Here is a 15,485-nt window from a genome sequence, read left to right as displayed (position 1 = left end):
TATCGCATTCATAATAATTGTTTCTGAATTAAACATGAAAATAATGCTTAAATATTAAGGATTTTGGCTTTAATAGTTTACTTTTCTAATTTGTACCAAGATCGCGTGTGCACGAGGTATCGAAAATGGCGACCGATATGTTGCCGTCTGTGTAATAGAGTGCATAATCCGTGTACCTGATAAAGCAAGTGTTGTGCATGATCAACTACTAACATATTAATAACATATACTTGTGAAAGGTGTTCTACTCGAAATGCATTTATTAATTTAAATCTCTGAGACGTGCAGCATGTTACTCTGACTTTGTCAGAACAATCTGTTCTTGGTTGAACCAAAACAACATGGCGTCAAGTTTGAACGAAGAGAGTGTTGAGAAGAAGTTGATGACAGTTACGAACACCCAAGATAGTATTCAGAGTCTGTCACTTTGGATCATTCATCACAAGTCTCACCATGAACGTATCGTGGAGCTATGGTCAAAAGTTCTGCGAAAATCAGGTATTGACTTGATTGTAATTAATTAAAATTGAATGTTGTCTCGTGTTGGAGGTATAATGGAGAAGATCGGGTACAGCGAAAGAACCAGATAATACCAACCTGTATTTTTATTTTTATTTTTTATCAAAGTGCTGATTTATTTGTTCAGTATTTAGAGTCACGTATGAAAGGATTTGCATTTTTTTTTAAATCTGCAAGTAGTTTCTCGTCCAATTTCTCGCACTCATGCACGCACGCACGCACGCACGCACGCACGCACTCGTACTTGCAAGAAACATGCACACGTTCATTGTATATATATATGTGTGTGTGTGAATTATCAGAAAAAAAAAGTTGTATACTTTAATTTAAACGCTTTGTAGGATATCTAGGTCAGTGAATTTATGCCTTTAGATTGTATGAGGACTGAAGACACTTTAAGTAATTTAAACATACAATATTTATTCGTGTGTAATTCAGTGTTTAACCCTTTTTTTTGGTCTGTGCGTTAGTCACTGGCGGTCTAGTCCCCCTCATTTTCATAATTTGCTGCAAAGTTTCAGGTTAACTGCTTTATAAATTTTGTACTGCTCCTACTACTTCCCTGCCTTATTTCACCTTGACTGATATGTTTTCTTCATTTGAGAAATAGAAGGGCAATTATAGGTACATATTCATTATAGAGTCAGCTGCTATGATACAAAAATGGCATACCACTACCAGAAGGTGAAACAACGGCCATTCTGCATCTGTCATCTGTTATAATACCTGGACATTAATTTTAACTGATACAAAAAAAAAGCTGAGGTATCATCTGGTTTAGTAAAGACAACTGATTAATGTCCCACTCCACACTCTTTTATTCAGTGGGACCATACCCGACACATTGCTCATCTCGGTTCAGTTTGATCATACATCTATTGTTTGATATTGAAGTTCTGCCCATCTGTGAAATTGTTCACACTACCTAAATTAATAATTGATTTCTAGATCACACATATTGGTCCAGTGTGGTTTATTATGAAATAAAATAATTCAGGTCAGTCTCAGCCTTTCAGATTAGAAAGTTTAGCTAGTCAAGAAATAAGAATTGTATGCTAGTAAAGCTTATCATTTATATTCTCAAAATCCACAAGAAATTTATACTTGTGTTTAGTTTTAATTTTCAGCATGAAATTACTCCATCAAATTTTGGCTTCTGCAACTTCATTGCAAATATTTTCCATAAACTAAAGCTGCTGAATGAATTTTTTTTTAAAACTGAACTAAATGCACAGGATTTTTATAAATGCCATATTTGATTGCATCAGTATTTCTCAAAGAAACCAAAAACCCAATAATGATTACAGTATATTTTTGACTTTGAATTCTTTATAAAGAAATATAGATGGCAGATAGATATACCTGAAAAACAGTTTTCATTATGATGATGATGATGATGATGATGATGATGATGATGTAGTTTTATAGCGCGCTAGAATCCGCATCACAAAGATGCGCTCAATGCGCGGTGATCCCAGTAGCCACCAAACTGCAGGTCAAATGATAACTTCAAATAAGTTTAAACAAGTGAGTCTTAAGATTTTTCTTGAAAGATGCAATACTATCAGACTCCTTGGTCGAGAGGGGAAGCGAGTTCCACATTAGCAATCAGAAGGTCCCTTAACCTCAGGCGGTGTATTTTTTTTTCAGCAAAGCCTTCTCATCGACTTACTCTCTTCTACTTGTGCAACGACGTGGTGCAGAACAGCAAGAGGAAGAAAGCTCCTGTCTTCATTGAGACTTTCAAACAACATTTGAAACAAGCTACTGCCCTAGTCAGGTAACAACGATTGTTTTTATTAAAAAGCACAATAAATTGAAGAAATAAGTTTAAAAGTTTTATATGATTCTACAGTGCTAGTCCTTGATTTACATAAACCTTTTGACTAATTTGAAGCAACAAACATATTTACATATGACAGGAGTTTAACTCGGTCAGGATGGTTTGTTATGTCTATGGTGAGTATATTTTCCAATGCAAATAGTGTTTCAGCAAATAGTCAATAAGTGGAAACTAAGGCGAGGAGTAGCTTATAAAAATAGCGATCGAATTAAAGATAAAGTCAAATTTTGATAATTTTGTATGTAAAGTACAGAAGATTTGCAAGTACTTTTGTTGAAAATTATGTTTTGGTTTTACAGAATTTTATCTTTCACACCTTTATAGCCTCATACCGGAAGTGGCTCTTGTTTAACTTTAAGCTTTGGTTACACACAATGATTATGCAATACTTAACTTGTCATAAATTGTTGGGATTGTCATTCTTTCCTCTAACTGGCTAAGCTGTAAATAGTTCTGAAAGTGTTGTCTAGTTTCCGGGATCACTTTTTTTGTGAATTATTCGTGGCAATTGGTTTATTTGATAGGATTTGGTTAAAATTTTGAATCCGATGGGTTTATAACGCTAGCAATGAGCAAAGTGGCTGAAATTTGTTGAGTTATTTTAACTTAATTGTAATTGACACAGTTCTTGAGCATCCTCTAATTTATGAGTGGAAAGAAAAAATCTTGGTTGGAGGAAAATTTTCAAAAGTCAGAAAATCAAAATGCTGCATGACGTGCAAGTGATGACTGTTTCTGACAATTTTCAAAAACATTTTATTAAATCTTTGACCTATTTTAAAATTTACAGTTTTAAAAGGTTTAGATTATAATAATGAAAGACAACTGACAGAATGTATATTGTATTTAGCAAGTCCACAGATGATTTAGTCTTGGACTTCCCCAGCCCCCACACTCAGTACAGTTGTTTTATGACATATTAGATATTTCTGGAGCCTTTTCCCCACCTGTTTTTGCAGCAGAAAGAATTATGAAATTTTTTGATGCACATTAATAAATTAATTATTCATTTTCAGTTACATGGAAATGGAGATTGGACACTAGTGTCATTGTTGGGTTGCATTAGTGGAAGTTCCAGTAAATTTAGATTATGCACTCATGCTAAAAAAAACTTTGTCAACCTCTTATTAATATTGCAGTGATAAACAATAAGTCATTAAAATAAATAAAAAAAAGTTTGCATGGAATCCAATGAATCTAATAAAACAGGGCTTAATCTAATGTAGGCAAGCAGATGATGAGGTCATGCCACAATCCAAGAAGCAGAGAAAAGAAAAAAGGTAAGACAAGCTAAGGGTTCCCGAGCAAGAAAGCTGTGAGGGAAAAACCTATATTCTGGCATACTAGATTTTACTTAGATTACATGGTAGGATGCTCAGTATAATTTATAAATATTATCAGAAATGTTTTGAAGTATTCTGTCTGCCACATGTTATATGTATCTCAAAATAAATTTCTCCAATTGCTGTTTTTGATCATTGGTGCTAGAATGCAAAAATGCACGGCATGCTTGAACAAAACAGAGATCTGTATATGGCATTTGTACCCAGTATCTTTAGGAAATAACCATGAGTACAAACTCCATCTGTATATACTGATCTCAGAACAGTGTTCATCCACTGGCATTTGTAAGCTGTATCTTTAGGAAATAACAGCTCAAACTAACTCCATGTGAGTGTTGAAGAGAACATTCAGCAACATTACATCTGGTCCTGATCTGTTTTCTTTTACTGACATATTTTTTTTTCTTCAAATTCAGCTCATGCAGAAGCTGCTGCTTTTAGAAATACTACCCTTTTGTCACTTCTGATTTTCTTGCCAAATCCAGGTGTGATTAATAATAAATAGTGGGAGTTTATAAAGCACAATATCTCAGCCAAAGGCGGACTCATTTCACTGAACAAGATCCCAAAATAGTAACAAATTAAGATTAAGAGAAAAATATTAATATAATATTTCTCATGCCTCTTCATCTTAAAATATTGCCGAAACATGTTTTTGTGATATTTTATGCTCTATTTCCAGTAACTTTTTTTTTTTGCTGATTGCTAATGTTGCCCCTTAAAAAAAAAAAAACAAAAAAAACGTTAAAATGTAAAGGAAAGGAACTTTCTAAATTTGGGTAAGGAGACCATTTTTAGTAAAAGATATAGTTCCCTTTTACCAAAATAGAACAATTCATATCACAAACTGTGAATTCTCCCATCATGCATTTTGCTCACATTGAAGTTGGCAGACAAATCAGGACTTCTTGCTGTCTTATTCAGTCATATTTGTACATGATGTAGCAACGTTTTCCTTTATCCTTGATAAGTGATTTATATCTGTTTTAATCCCATAATAGTGCATTTTCTGCTGGAGTGCAAAATCTGTCGCATATCGAGTGCCATATTGTATTTATAAGTTTTTTGAAAATTTCACTTCATTTCCAATGTGTTTAAAAATCAGAAAATTCAGGCTGCATTCATTTAAAAACATTTAGATTTTCAAAGTTATTAATCAATTTATACTTTTGATCTTTTATAGTTCTAGTGTATTATTTTTGGGTAGGGGTTGAAAATGATACATTTATGGATGCAGATGTGATCTAATATCTTCAACCTACATAAACATGCGATAATCAACTCATCAGAGGTAAACTGCCAAAGGTTGGCTTCTGTTAAATGAAATATTATAGTTAGTTTTCATCACCTTATGTGATAAGTCATTTATTTCTACTTGAAATGTGACTATTTTAGTCTACTTCCTGCGGGAATAGACTGTGACATAGTCTGCATAACTGTGTAGAACTAGATATTTTTTTCAAATTTGTGCTGGACAAACTAATTTCTTTTGCATTTACAGAAAAATGCACTTTCAGGGCAGGTTGAAATAGAAACATGAATTTTCTGCTTATTTCACACATTTCTTATAAAATTGCTTAATTTTGCATTTCTGGGTAACTTGCTCAGTATTATCTAGGTGTCTCAAATGAGACAAAGCAAAAAGGCCTACACTGTTGTAGTAGTCCTAATTCACCATGCAAACACATTAAAGACATTGTAGAGCAAGACTGTAACACCACCACATTATGTTAAAAAGTTTTCTAAAATGTCATTTCTTCCTATTGCATTAAATCTTTCTTTGGTGATGTCTTGACATGTTTACTGCTCTGTCTGTCTACCACATCTAGCAGCCTTAACATGAAAGCTGTTGTTGATATTAATGAGGAAAAATATTCTATTCATTTGCATTGTATTTGCCCTTTGATATGGTAGTTGGGAAAAGACAGTCTTAACTCACCCCTGCCCTGGCAGTGCTGTCATACCTTGTGACAGAATCAACACATTTCTTCTATAATCCAAAATATTGTATGCCTACAAATTGTGTTATAATTATTATTTGTATTATATTTGTATTTAATGCACAATATTGTATGACTACAGATCAGAAGACAGTTGTTTAAAAAGTGATTATGTTGACTTTGCAGGGACATTAGTATCAAAGCCAAGGTGGAAAGGATTTTCAATATTTGGGAGGAAAGACAGGTGTATGACAAGGAATTCATCAAAGAAATAAAGGCTATTTTGGGTTAGTATAGTTAAGTATAATGACAAGGTTGTTTTGTTTCAGAGCATTTTAGTTTTTTATGACATTTACATGTACAGTACACTCCATTAATATGGTCAGCATCTTGTAAGCTAGAGCTTGCTGTATACCAGTGTGGCAGGCAGTACGGAACGAAACCAGCATTTAAACAGATGGGTGTAGATTGGCTGCACTGGTTTTTCAATGGGACAAGTGTGCTGAGTGTCTACAGAAAGGTAACAAGGGAAAAGTGTCATAGGCAGGCAATATTCATTAATTCAAGAGAAATCAGATTGAAAAGTTGTAGCTTTCTCCTGCATAAAGGATTGTCTATGTTTTGAGTCTTGATGTATTTTTCCAGGGTGTCTTTCTTTGCTTATAACAATTATAATATGCAGATTTGTATAGTGCTTTCCCCCACCATTAAAGGCTTTGGTGTGTCAGTATGCCATGATGTTCTACTCATGGTTCCTGGTGTATTATTGAAATGGGTTTTTTTTTCTAGTTTATGGCTTGTGACTCATCAATGTTCGGTTTATCATTTGCTATCCACCTTTATTTGAGGTCAAGAGTAATTTATATATACATACAGACACACACATAAATGTACACATACTAGCAACAGTACACAGTCTTCTCTGGAAATTATTTTTCCATGAACTTTTGTGACTGTGATTATATTGTCAGGTTTGGATCTGATGCTTCATGTGAGTCAAGCTTGTGCAATTCAGCAATTCTTGTGTGCAACATCAGTATCTCAACATAATAAAATGTTTGTTTCAAGAAAGTGATACCTGTGTAATTAAGTACTGGTGCTCATTGGATGTCTTTGTGTTCGGGTCTCCCCAAGAGCTTGCTTAAGCGTTTGTTAATAGGTTTGGACAAACAGAGATGTACATAGCACTACACACAAACAAAAGGCATACTGTTGCTAATTTATAAGATTTATTTCAGGGCTTTTGGCATTTGTTATCCGTGCTGAGTGTTGGACTGAGTTTTCATTCCAAAGGTGTGGGTAGCTTCTGTTTTTGATGAGGGAACATTTGATATCCACATGTTTCTGTTCACCTTTTATCTTAACTCTTTCTCTCCCCGTTGAATGCGGTAGTGGGATGGCCAACTGCTCGCTTTTCTCCATGTTGAACTACCCCGTGTGATGCATTGTTGTAATTTTTTTAGGCCTATACAGCTTCTGGTTTAGAAGAAAAACTTAATAAATAAGATAGTTTAGGCATTTCTGAACACAAGTATCTCCCTTACATGATGAAGGACCTACGTTTGAACGGAAGTCTCACCGATATTCTACACTACTTGTCCTTTTCGATTGTACATGTGGCAATGTTGAAATCTGCAATGATCGTTAACATCTTGCATCTGAAACTTCGAATAATAACAGAAAGAACATCCTAGAGTATATTCCTGCTTCAGATGAAGAAGAATTTGACCACAAATAGTGTAAAAATGGTTTTCATCTGCTCCCGAATTTTGGGCCACGCCATGTTTGAAATGTGTACAAAAAAACTTTTTCAAAACTTCACTTTATATACCTAATTTTGGTTGGATTATCATAAAAGTGAGTTCTCTAGCAAGATTCAGGTAAGACTGATACATTTCTACACATTTTGATCTGTTATTTTCAATTTGAATTGTTCTTCTATCTTGTTTAGTTATTTTTAAATAATTTTTTGAAAAAGGGGTTAATTCATGTGTATAGATGGGTCTGACGGCCTTCGGCCTATCGGACAGAAAGAGTTAAGAATAGGAAGAGGTGTCTAACAAGATTATAGAGTGTCAAAATCTTCAACATTCTTAGTTGCTGTATCTTAACTACAATGTTGCACATTGTCCAATAATTTACAGAGGTGATGAGAATGTAACAGTGCAGGAAAGATGTAGCAGAACATGTGAATGACAAGGGCAGGAAAAATTTGGAACAGACAAGTACTTTTTACATCTGCAAACATGACTGCTCAATCTGATGCATGTAGCTGTTATTGCCTGTTGCCTGTTTGTTGGAGCAGATGGCAAAAGATCAGATATTAGTGATCACCACAACAAGACTGGGCACCACAACAAGGCCCAGAAGAAACCCATTGACCCAGCCTTCAGTCCTGCAAGTGTTGATGACATGGAGGCTATCCAGCCTGCAGATCCTACGCTTACTGACCTGCAGGCAGAGAAGAGCAAAGAAAAGGAGAAGAATACACCAAGTCCAGAAGTGTTGGCAGAATTCAAGGTAGCATAGATTTCTTTTGTTTGATCTTTTGTCTTAATAAATGGTTTCCAGTGCTTTTAAACGCTGCATTTTTCTACTCCAGCTGGAATGCACACCCCTTAGCCTTTTTTGATTTTTGATTTGCCACCCATCTTGTCATCTTGTTAAAAGTTTCCATATGAGGTCTGAGCATGGCATTTGAAATGATTGAAAATCATAGAGCAGTTACAGAAGCAGGTGATGTACTTGTCTGTCATGCTTTCACTTGGTAGCTCAGTCTCCTTATGGTGCCTTTTCCTACTTGAAGTCAAGGGAGTTAGCAGCTTTTACATTGCCTGATTTGCTTAGAACATGGCATTAGACCTAGCAGCTTTTATAAAAAAAGGCTTTTATGTTGCATGATTTTCTAAAGAAAGTGGTTTTAGGATATTAATTAACTTATTTTTTTTCAATTACGTGTGATTAGCCTCAAGAGATGGTAGAAAAGATACGTGTCTACAAACGGCTTGAATCAGACATTGAAGTCAAAATTCGACAGTTGTCTCATCTAAAACTAGATGCCTCTAGTATTGAAGCCATCAAGCAGCTTAAAGGTAAGTAAGCCTGCATGTTGAGAATTCTATTTAGTGAGAAATATTTCCCATTCTGCTATTTTTATAAAATTTTGAAAGATTTATTACATGTTTAATCAATTGATATTTAGGCAAACTGTGTTTTCAGGTTGTCTTATTTTATGGTTACTATGTAGCTATGATTTCCAAAGGTGATCATGTGAAGCAGGACTAGGAATTGTGTTAACATTGACAAGATGAATTGTTGGGATAGCTGTATTAACATAATGACTTTATTTGGATGCCCTGTTGGGTGGCTTCTGTCACTATGTGGCTGATGTGTTGCCAGATAGGGCCCATGGGAATGAGTTTTCCACTCAGTTTGAAGAGTCGTGTCTTCGCCTGGAGGAGCTGGTCAAAGGTGTGGAGAAAAAGCAGCAGGATCAGGCCAATCTGCTGGAGATTCTGCTCATCAGCGAGTATTTCTATGATGAGCAGAACCGCGAAGCACGCATTGTGGCAAATGTAAGGCTGAAAAATTAAAGCATAGAGTAACTTTCAGATGCTCTGAGTTGTGAAAACGTGATTCAGCTATTACCACTTCTATCCTCTTTTGTAGTTTTTCAGTATTTGTATTTTTTTGGGGGTTGGGTGGATTTTTTTTAACACCTTTCCGTCATTTTGCATGTCTTTCAAGGTAAGCATATTACATGCAAGATCATATTTTCATAGGTTTTTTTTTCAGTTTATGATAAAATTGTATCCTTCAAAACTTTCAACTGACGAAGCATGGGCCAATCTCCTTTAAAGGAATTTAAACTAGTGACTGCAGAACAATCTTTTTCGATGTAATTTATATTTTAGTGAGGTGGGGTATATTTTGTTCATGTCACTGTTGTCAGAATATTTCCTAAAATTTTCATCTGATTTTTATAAAATTTTGTATGTTTACATTGTTGTTTTTTTTGTTTTTTTTTTAAGAAATTGAACCTGTCAGACCTGTAGGTGCAGGTGAAACTGGTTTTTCCAAGCATGGAAATTCAGTGATTGTGTACTTTAAATATTTCTCTAATGTATCTGCCAATTTGAGAATGGTTCATTTCAGAATGTGTGCAAACATATTTGCAAAATAGGATAAGGATATATTTTTACTGTGCAGACGTGGTTGACAACCATTTACGTGGTTTAGTTCATGTTTACCTCATTAAATTATAAAAAAAACTGTTCTGCAGCCATCTAGCTTAAATTTATATAAAGAGGGATACTTCCTCAGTCAAAAGTTTTGAAGAACTGGGATATTATCTAATGATTTTATCACAAATTGAAAAACAGGAAAATACTGACACACCTTGAGGGTATTTAGTTATACACTACCTTAGCTTAGTTGTACTTTGCTTACCTATACAGAAAAATGAGAAATAATATGGCCTAGATGGAATATCTTATTTGTGTGCATTATATGCACCAGACCTGGCTAAGTGCACACTGATTAATTTGAAAATTTAAAGTGGATATAAATGACATCATGCTGATAGATAAAAAAGTTCTTAGTGCAGTAGCATTTAGTTACTTGCTGTTAGTACTGGCATTATGAAGTAAAGATAGGTGTTGTTAACTTTAATTTAGCATAAAATCCTAACCACTCATAGAATCCCTTGCTTATTGATTCAGGCCTACAAAAATTTTGGAGCTCGCATCAACTCTATGAAGCGACGTTTGGATGAACTCAAGAAGACCCTACCCTGTGCACAAAGCCCAATTCCATCTCCCTCCCTTGATGCTCCGTCACCAGGCAACACCCCTCCATATTTGGATACCAACACACATCCAGTAGATATGGATCTGGACACGGGTGAAGAGCCGAGGCTTGAAGGTGGGTCAACTGTTACCTAGGGTAACCCTGGCAGTTTATAATATTGCTTCATTTTAGCTATAAGCTTCTTTGCCATGCTTTTTTGCAGCATATATTTTATTCTACACCTCACAGGCATAATTTTAGCTGTTCAATCCTTGTCAAAGTAAATCTTTTTGAAACCTCTTCCATGGAAGATTATAGGCTATTATAGCTATATTGATAAAAATGTAAAATACTTCCCAAGACAGCTGCAATGACTGCTAAGGAGCAAACAGTGAGGCTACAGTCTTTGAAGGAAAGACTAATAAAAAGTGCTGAGGCAGAACAGTAAGCTAGTAAGACTACCTCAACACCCGCTTGGTGCAATGTTGCAGATGACAGACTGAAATGATAAAGCATCATTCACATGACTAACACTCTTTCAGCAGTAACACTGCGATGTCCTCCCCAACAAGCTAAATAGCTAATGGCAAATACTCATGGAGATCTGTACCTGCTGGCTTGCACTTGACCAGTTTGACAGCTGAACCCAATGCCCTTTTGGAAGCAGCCAATGCTCAGCAGAGTTCCTGGTCCCCAGCACAGTGATCTTTAGAGTTCTCAAAGCAGCGAAAGCACCCACCATCCAGAAAGTGCTCAAGAGAGCCAACCACCCTCAGCTCTAGAGCAAGCCTAGTCCTGGAAATGTCTTATACTGACTAATGCTGGTGTGACACATGCACACAAACCCAGAGACGATTTAGCAGGTATTTGAAGACCACCAACATCTAACCTAACCAAGGTGTTGGAGCTAAGAAAGAAGCTGTAACGACCACAACATTTGTTGCTGCAAACCAGCCTGATATGAGTGTGTAGCTAAACATGGAATACAGAAGAATGAGTGTTGAACTAAATATTTTTTATCTGTCTTTTCTTGTGGTGAAAAGTTATTGTCAGGGTCATAGAGTCCTTGAAATAGAACTTTCTGATTTTTTTTTAAAACAGATGATGACATACCTTCCCCCCTGAGGAGGCACCATCACCAGTCAGCTCCCCTGATGATTTGGGTGTAGATGGCAAAGGTCAGCATGAAGATTTCTGTCAAGTTTTTTTTTTTTTTTTTTTGTTCCTTTCCTAGGTGGTTTTCAGTGAGGCGAGTGCATTTAGGCTAATAAATACTATGATCATGAGTTTAAATGATTTTAGACTTAAAACTATATTATAGGATCCTATCACTAGTCATATGCATGGAATATCTGAATTCTATTATAATATTAAGAGGCATAGTGTGTCTCCTCCACCGCTGAAGAAAGTTTTTGTTAATGTAAAACTTGTTCATTCCAAAAGCTGTTGATTAAGAATATTTAGAAAAGAGAAAACCATTGACTTTATGTTATTATATAGGTGGGAGTTTGGACAATCGATTGGCCAGCATAATACCTACGTTGAAGTCTAGTTCCATAATGAAAGAGCAGCCCATCCCTGTCTACATCCCTCAGCCTCTGGCCATCAGCTCCAGCACCCCCCGCAGACCTTCTGCAAACAAAACCCTTACAGAGGCAGAGCTTCCTTTCCCAGTGGAGGAAGGGGGTGGAACACCTTTAACAGATGAGACCCCTACCACACCTGTCATGGATGAGCAGCCAAGTGTGGGGTCATCTCCTCCACCTCCTCCCCCTGACAAAAAGAAGCAGAAAGAGAATCCCATTGACTTTTTGTCCAGGCTTATCTCACAGACTCAGAAAAGCAAGCCCACTGGTTCTAGCAGCAGCTTTTTGGAGACATTCTCGCTGCTGACCAGTAAATCATCCGAGCCAGTGGGTCTTGGCAGCAGAGACAGAGAGGGGAGCATGTCGCCACCTCCTTCACAAGGACCCAAGTCATGGGCTGCATGGAAAGCACAGACAGAGAAAGGGGTCGATGACATGGCAGGCCCAGGCTCTCTTTCTTCAGGTGCTGGATTGCCTCCACCACCTTTGCCCACATTTGTTTTGGCTCCACCTCCTCCACCATCCTCCATGAGTGTACCACCACCTGGACCAGTTCTACCCCCCACCATGGTGCCACCTGTACCACCTCCCATGGCAAGCCCCACATTTTACCAGCATACCTCACCAGGCCAGAAAGAGAACTGGCCTGAAGTGCAGTCTGGGACAAATGGTGCTGTTGATGTTGGGCCCCCTAACATTGTCTATCCTCCCTTGCAGGAGGTTTCTCCCCCCACCTTCCCATCCATAAGCAAAGTGCCAGTGAAAGGTATTTTGCGCAAGACCAGTCACTCAGTGTTGAAGGAGCTGACACCAAGTTCTGAAGAGATCACTTCTTCTGTTTCACAGTTGCCTCCCCCACCACCTCCTCCAACTTTTGGAGCGTTGAGCTCAGCTGATGTTCGACCGCCTGATCAGCCACCTCTGGGAGCATCTGCAGTTGGTTCCCTGTCTATGGGATCTGGCCTCAAAGATGAAGCTGAAGAGTTTATGGAGAAGCTGAAGCGCAAGACAACGGTCAGCTCTGTGGTTGCTTCCTACACACCAAACCCCATACGCCCTAATCTTATGACCCTTACCCCCGGATCAGATGGGGATGATGGCATGGGGGAAATGGACATGGACCTGGACGAGGAGGATGAAAGTGCTTCTGAAGGAGAAGTGGGGCGACCAAAAGGCATCCCGGTGCTCAGCAGTGTGGTACGGAGAGTAGAACACCCAGAGAAACCGAGCCGAGAAAAAGAGAGGTTGAGAGATGGTCGAGAGTTGAGCAGCCATGAACACTCATCATCCTCCTCAAGGGATCCCCGGGATGCATTCCTCAAAGACAGACACTACAGTAGACGCTCCTCAGATGCATACTCCCCAGGTCAAAGCTATGACTATAGGGACAGTCGCTCCTTTGGCTATGGGCCACCCCCTGCTCCTTTCTTTGATCCCTATCCTGGGAATCCTCCTTATTTCAGTGGAGGTGATCCTTTCGATGCTTACAATTATGGACCACCTCCCCCTAAAAGACCGTATGCCAGTCCTAGCCATCAGCGCAGATCAAATTACCACCATTACTGACAAGAAATCTTGAGCTGGTGACTTGAGTCTAATGTGGGACAAGCTCACTGTAACTGGCAGAGTGCTTGAGTATGTGATCATGTTAGCCTGACGTGTCATCAAGTGGGCCAGCTTTGAGATTTGCTGATTGTGTGGAAATGCTGACTGCTATCATGTCAAGGCCTGGAAAGGGCATGTAAAATATTTAGAAGTGCTCTTTATTTGAATATTTTGTCTTTATGACATTTTATTGGCGAGGACAGTCTGTTACTTGCATAGAGAGGATTTTCTGGAAGCATCAGTGCAAGTTTTTTTTTTTTTTTAAAGCATCTGACCAATTGAGTTTTCTTTTAGTCCTTATTTGGATGATTCTGTTAACTATTATTGCTGAAGACATAGGGTAGCTTGTCAGAATGTGTTAAAAATTGTTTTTGTTTGGTGTGGCTGGAAGGTCAGTATATTAAAGATTTTTTCTTTAAAGTTATCAATGGGAGTATGTTTTACAATAACATGGTGGTTTTTTTATTCAATCTACTGTTGTAGCATTTTGCTGAAGACATGGTCGGAGGAACTAAGCTGCTGTGTTCGGTGAGCTTATGTAAATGCATATGTGAAGGACTCCTCTCAAGCTCTAAGCAGAGCATTTACTCACCTAAATAGCTTTTCATCTGAGACTCATTTAACACTCAAGTGGAAGTCAGTGAGAAATTCAATTACCACCTCACAGAGCAATCTGGTTCACTATCACTGGCATGTAGCATCAAAAATCAAGGTTTAAAATCGCTAAACTACCTAAAGGCTAAAACTTTAACTAAAATGCTCAGCACTAGTTTAGGCCACAAGAACTTGTAGTTGAAAACTTCTTTGGTAGGAGGTACAAGGCAGCATATGTAAAGGAATGGGTTGCCATCAGTCTCTAATTTTCTAGCTGTCCAGATGGTACAGCAGCTTTAAAGTTTCTCTGAACAGTAATAAAGAGGTGGGAAAGTTTCCATACGCATGTTTATATAGATTTCCATGTGCATGTTTATATATGGTGAAGAAAATTGCCCTTTCCCCCAGTGCCTTTTTTTCCTCTCCAACCAAATGTACCTCACACACAAGTGAAAACTTTCTGCGTTGGCAAGATTGTTTACCCCTTCTTACTTGAACCAATAGATTTGCCTTTATGTGCACAAGTATTTATGTTTGAAATTTGCCATCCAGTTACACTTTGAAATACCGAAGTGTGTGACTGTCATAACCACTGCTGAGGGAGCTTTATACTAAAGTATGGATGTGAAGAAAAAGGGGGGTTGCCATAGTGCTAGAGCTATGAAGGCTTTTCCAGCTCACTGCCAAGAAATGGGGGCCTAGACAGGCGATTTAATATCAGTGTTCTCTGCCTCCACTCCTGTGCAAGGCTTATGTATACTGGCCATGTCACCTTTGGTACAAGAAGAATTTTTACTCCCACCCATGGTAATACCAAATAACGCATCACTTGAATTTGTTCATGCTTACCATGTTCTTAGGAGTTTAGACCTTGTTCAGGATTTTTTTAGGTTGCATCTTTTTACATGTAGTTGAGTTGCCAGATTCATCTGGGTCCTTAGCCCAGAATGTGTAGTATGCTGTGTACTGAAGAATGACTTGGTTAATGCTGGCAAACCAATGCAAGATCTGTAGTAGTTTGTAGAGCTAACAAGACATTTGCCTTGCCTGCATTATCCGTTCCTTCTAGGGGTGCTTAGGTTTGATAAAACAGTGTCTTGTGGGCATGTGTCTCCTTATTGCAAGCATACAATATGCTTGAGAAACTATAGACTGACCTTAGAACACATCCCAAACCACTGGATGCCATCAGAATTGTGCCAGTTTATTTATCTTATCATTTGTTGACAGCATTTAAAATCTGCTTTTATTTTTTAGAGAAGCCTGC

General features: G+C 37.6%; 1 protein-coding gene across 1 annotated transcript; it reads left to right on the top strand.

Annotated features, from left to right (window-relative positions):
- Positions 1–101: 101 nt before the first annotated feature.
- On the top strand, positions 102–14,048 carry LOC112554333 (regulation of nuclear pre-mRNA domain-containing protein 2-like). Its single transcript, XM_025222071.1, has 9 exons — positions 102–498; positions 2,170–2,299; positions 3,589–3,642; positions 5,832–5,932; positions 7,951–8,165; positions 8,611–8,737; positions 9,045–9,220; positions 10,367–10,568; positions 11,934–14,048. Exons 1-9 carry the CDS (start codon positions 342–344, stop codon positions 13,583–13,585), a joined length of 2,814 nt encoding a protein of 937 aa, XP_025077856.1. The 5' UTR covers positions 102–341; the 3' UTR covers positions 13,586–14,048.
- Positions 14,049–15,485: the final 1,437 nt, after the last annotated feature.

This window comes from Pomacea canaliculata, linkage group LG13, assembly GCF_003073045.1.
Source record: "Pomacea canaliculata isolate SZHN2017 linkage group LG13, ASM307304v1, whole genome shotgun sequence".
Taxonomy (NCBI): Eukaryota; Metazoa; Mollusca; class Gastropoda; order Architaenioglossa; family Ampullariidae; genus Pomacea; species Pomacea canaliculata.
The sequence above is the reverse complement of the archived record's forward strand: the minus strand, read 5'-3'. Positions and strand labels throughout refer to the sequence as shown.